This window comes from Galeopterus variegatus, unplaced genomic scaffold (assembly GCF_000696425.1).
Source record: "Galeopterus variegatus unplaced genomic scaffold, G_variegatus-3.0.2 Scaffold2040, whole genome shotgun sequence".
Taxonomy (NCBI): Eukaryota; Metazoa; Chordata; class Mammalia; order Dermoptera; family Cynocephalidae; genus Galeopterus; species Galeopterus variegatus.
Window position 1 is genome coordinate 47,726 of NW_007728151.1, and position 2,301 is coordinate 50,026.

At 38.7% G+C, this 2,301-nt stretch overlaps 1 protein-coding gene across 1 annotated transcript in view; it reads right to left on the reverse strand.

Annotated features, from left to right (window-relative positions):
• RBMS3 (RNA binding motif, single stranded interacting protein 3) overlaps positions 1–2,301 on the reverse strand; it is a gene marked incomplete at its 5' end in the record, with an annotated part of 267,704 nt that overhangs the window by 23,033 nt on the left and 242,370 nt on the right. The window contains one exon of the mRNA XM_008580173.1: positions 2,116–2,196. Coding sequence (XP_008578395.1) covers positions 2,116–2,196 — 81 coding nt within the window. The remainder of the gene's footprint in view (positions 1–2,115; positions 2,197–2,301) is intronic.

Consider the following 2,301-nt stretch of genomic DNA (forward strand, 5'->3'; position numbering starts at 1 on the left):
CCAGAGAGAAAATTAGATAATACATGAAGCTGCTTTATATGTGTGATCCATGGCCAGTGCGTTATTAGTCAAACTCTATTTTGACCAAAAATAAGGCTGCATTTGAATGACGTTTGCTTACTGATTCGATACCAACACAATCTCACCTCTACAGAATCAGTGCAAGCTAATTCACCCCCATTCCCTCACTCTGCCGTTTTAAACTTTCTACATAAAATCTGAAACATTTTACATCTAAACTCAAACTCCATGAGGGTAGGAATGATATCTGTGTTTTTCTCCATTTTATTGGTAGTACTTATCCCATAGTAGGCTCTCAACAAGTATTTGTTGAATGAATTAATGAATCATCATATTAATTGTTAGTAACAATTTCTCTTTAATAAAAAAAAAGTAGAGGAATAATGTAATACTTGTGTAGCAACATTCAGAATTGGCAAGTGTTATCATTTTGTCATTTTCACACCACTATTTTCAATATAAAAGAAATGGAGTATTACAGATAATGTTGAAGTCTCCTTCGTTCCCTTCTCCCATTCCATTTTCACATCACTTTCAGTATTTCCTTTCCAACTCCTTTAATTCTCCAAATTTTCCTCACTGGGATGAATAATGAAATAGTCAAATCTTTTTTTGCTAAATTGTATTATTCAATAAAATATGTATTGGGGATAACACATATTGCAACAAAGAAAGGGAGCTCTGGAAAAATTGCATGCTCACTTACATAAGCCNCTGGCAATGTGCAACACCGGCCTAGAAAAGCCACAGGCACCAGTGCAGCCCACTTCTTTGGGACCTGTTACACCTTTCTTTTGGCTTATCCCTCTCTTTTGAAATGGGAATATGTATGCAATGTCTGTTCCACCACTGTATCTTGGCAGTAGATAAATTTGTTTTTGATATTTACAGGTTCACAGCTGGAAGGAGTTTCACCTTTGGTCTCAGATGAGATTTTGGGCTTTGGACTTTTAAGTTGGTGCTGGAACAAATTAAGACTTTGGGACTGTTGGGATGGAATAATTGCATTTTGATTGTGAGAGGTACATGAGTTTTGGGGGGCCAGGGGAGGAATGATGGAGTTTGAATGTGTTGTCCCCTCCAAAACTCATGTGAAAATTTGACCCCCAATGTGGCAGTGTTGGAAATTGATTGAGTCATGGGGGTGGATCCCTCATGAATGGATTAATGCTCTTCCTGGGGGTGGGGGGTTAATGAGTGAGTTCTCACTCTACTAGTTCCTGTGAGAGCTGGTTTAAAAGGACCCTGGCACCTCTTCTTTCTCTCTCTTGCTTCCTCTCATCATGTGATCTGCCTGTACCTGCTGGCTGCCTTCCGCTTTCCACCATGAGTAGAAGCAGCCTGAGGCCCACGCCAGATACAGCTGTTCCAGAATCGTAAGCCAAATAAATATCTGTTCTTTATACATTACCCAGTTTCAGGTATTTCTGTTTTAGAAACACAAAATGGACTAATACAAAAGTATTTTAACATTTCCTTGTACATATTTATGGGGTACAGTATGCTGTTTCAATAGGAATCAATATTTTTTAAAGCTCCAAAAATAATTTCAATGTGCAGAAAAATTTGAGAACCAAAGCACTATCCCAGTGTCTCTCAAATTTTAATGTACATTGGGATCAGCGAGGAATAATCTTTTGTGCAAATTCAGATTTCAGTAGGCCTGGGTGTCTGAGAGTCTGCACATCTAACAAGCTACCAGGTGATGCCAGTCATGCTGATTCAGGGACCACTCAGTGAATAACAAAGCACTAGAGTGTTCATTCCAAAAGTTGTAAACATTTTTCCCTCCCTATGTTTAAATATTTGTGGTTAACATTTGATGGGGTAGTGATTTTGTCTCTGAACTTTTCTCTACGTATGAAAATGTCACTTCTCTTATAACTCATAGCAGATTACTTATTGCATGCACAAGGCAAAACATAGGCATGTTTGAGTAAATATGCATACCTTCATACAGTGAGCATGCAGTTATAAATTTGAGAGCAGCACAAATATTATACACGAGGATTCCTTGGGTTGTGAGGGACCACAGTATAGATGACTGAGATTTATTTCCCTTAACCTCTTTCTGTAAGACAGAGATAGACTTACTTCAATAGAAACAGCTGTCGGAGGCACAGGCGTGTACTGGGGAATGTAGGTCCCTTGCATAGGAGCGGCAGCAGTCATATACTAGAGGGAATCAAAGAAAAATGCATGTGAACTTGAGGTTGCAACCAGAGAGAAAATTAGATAATACATGAAGCTGCTTTATATGTGTGATCCATGGCCAGTGCG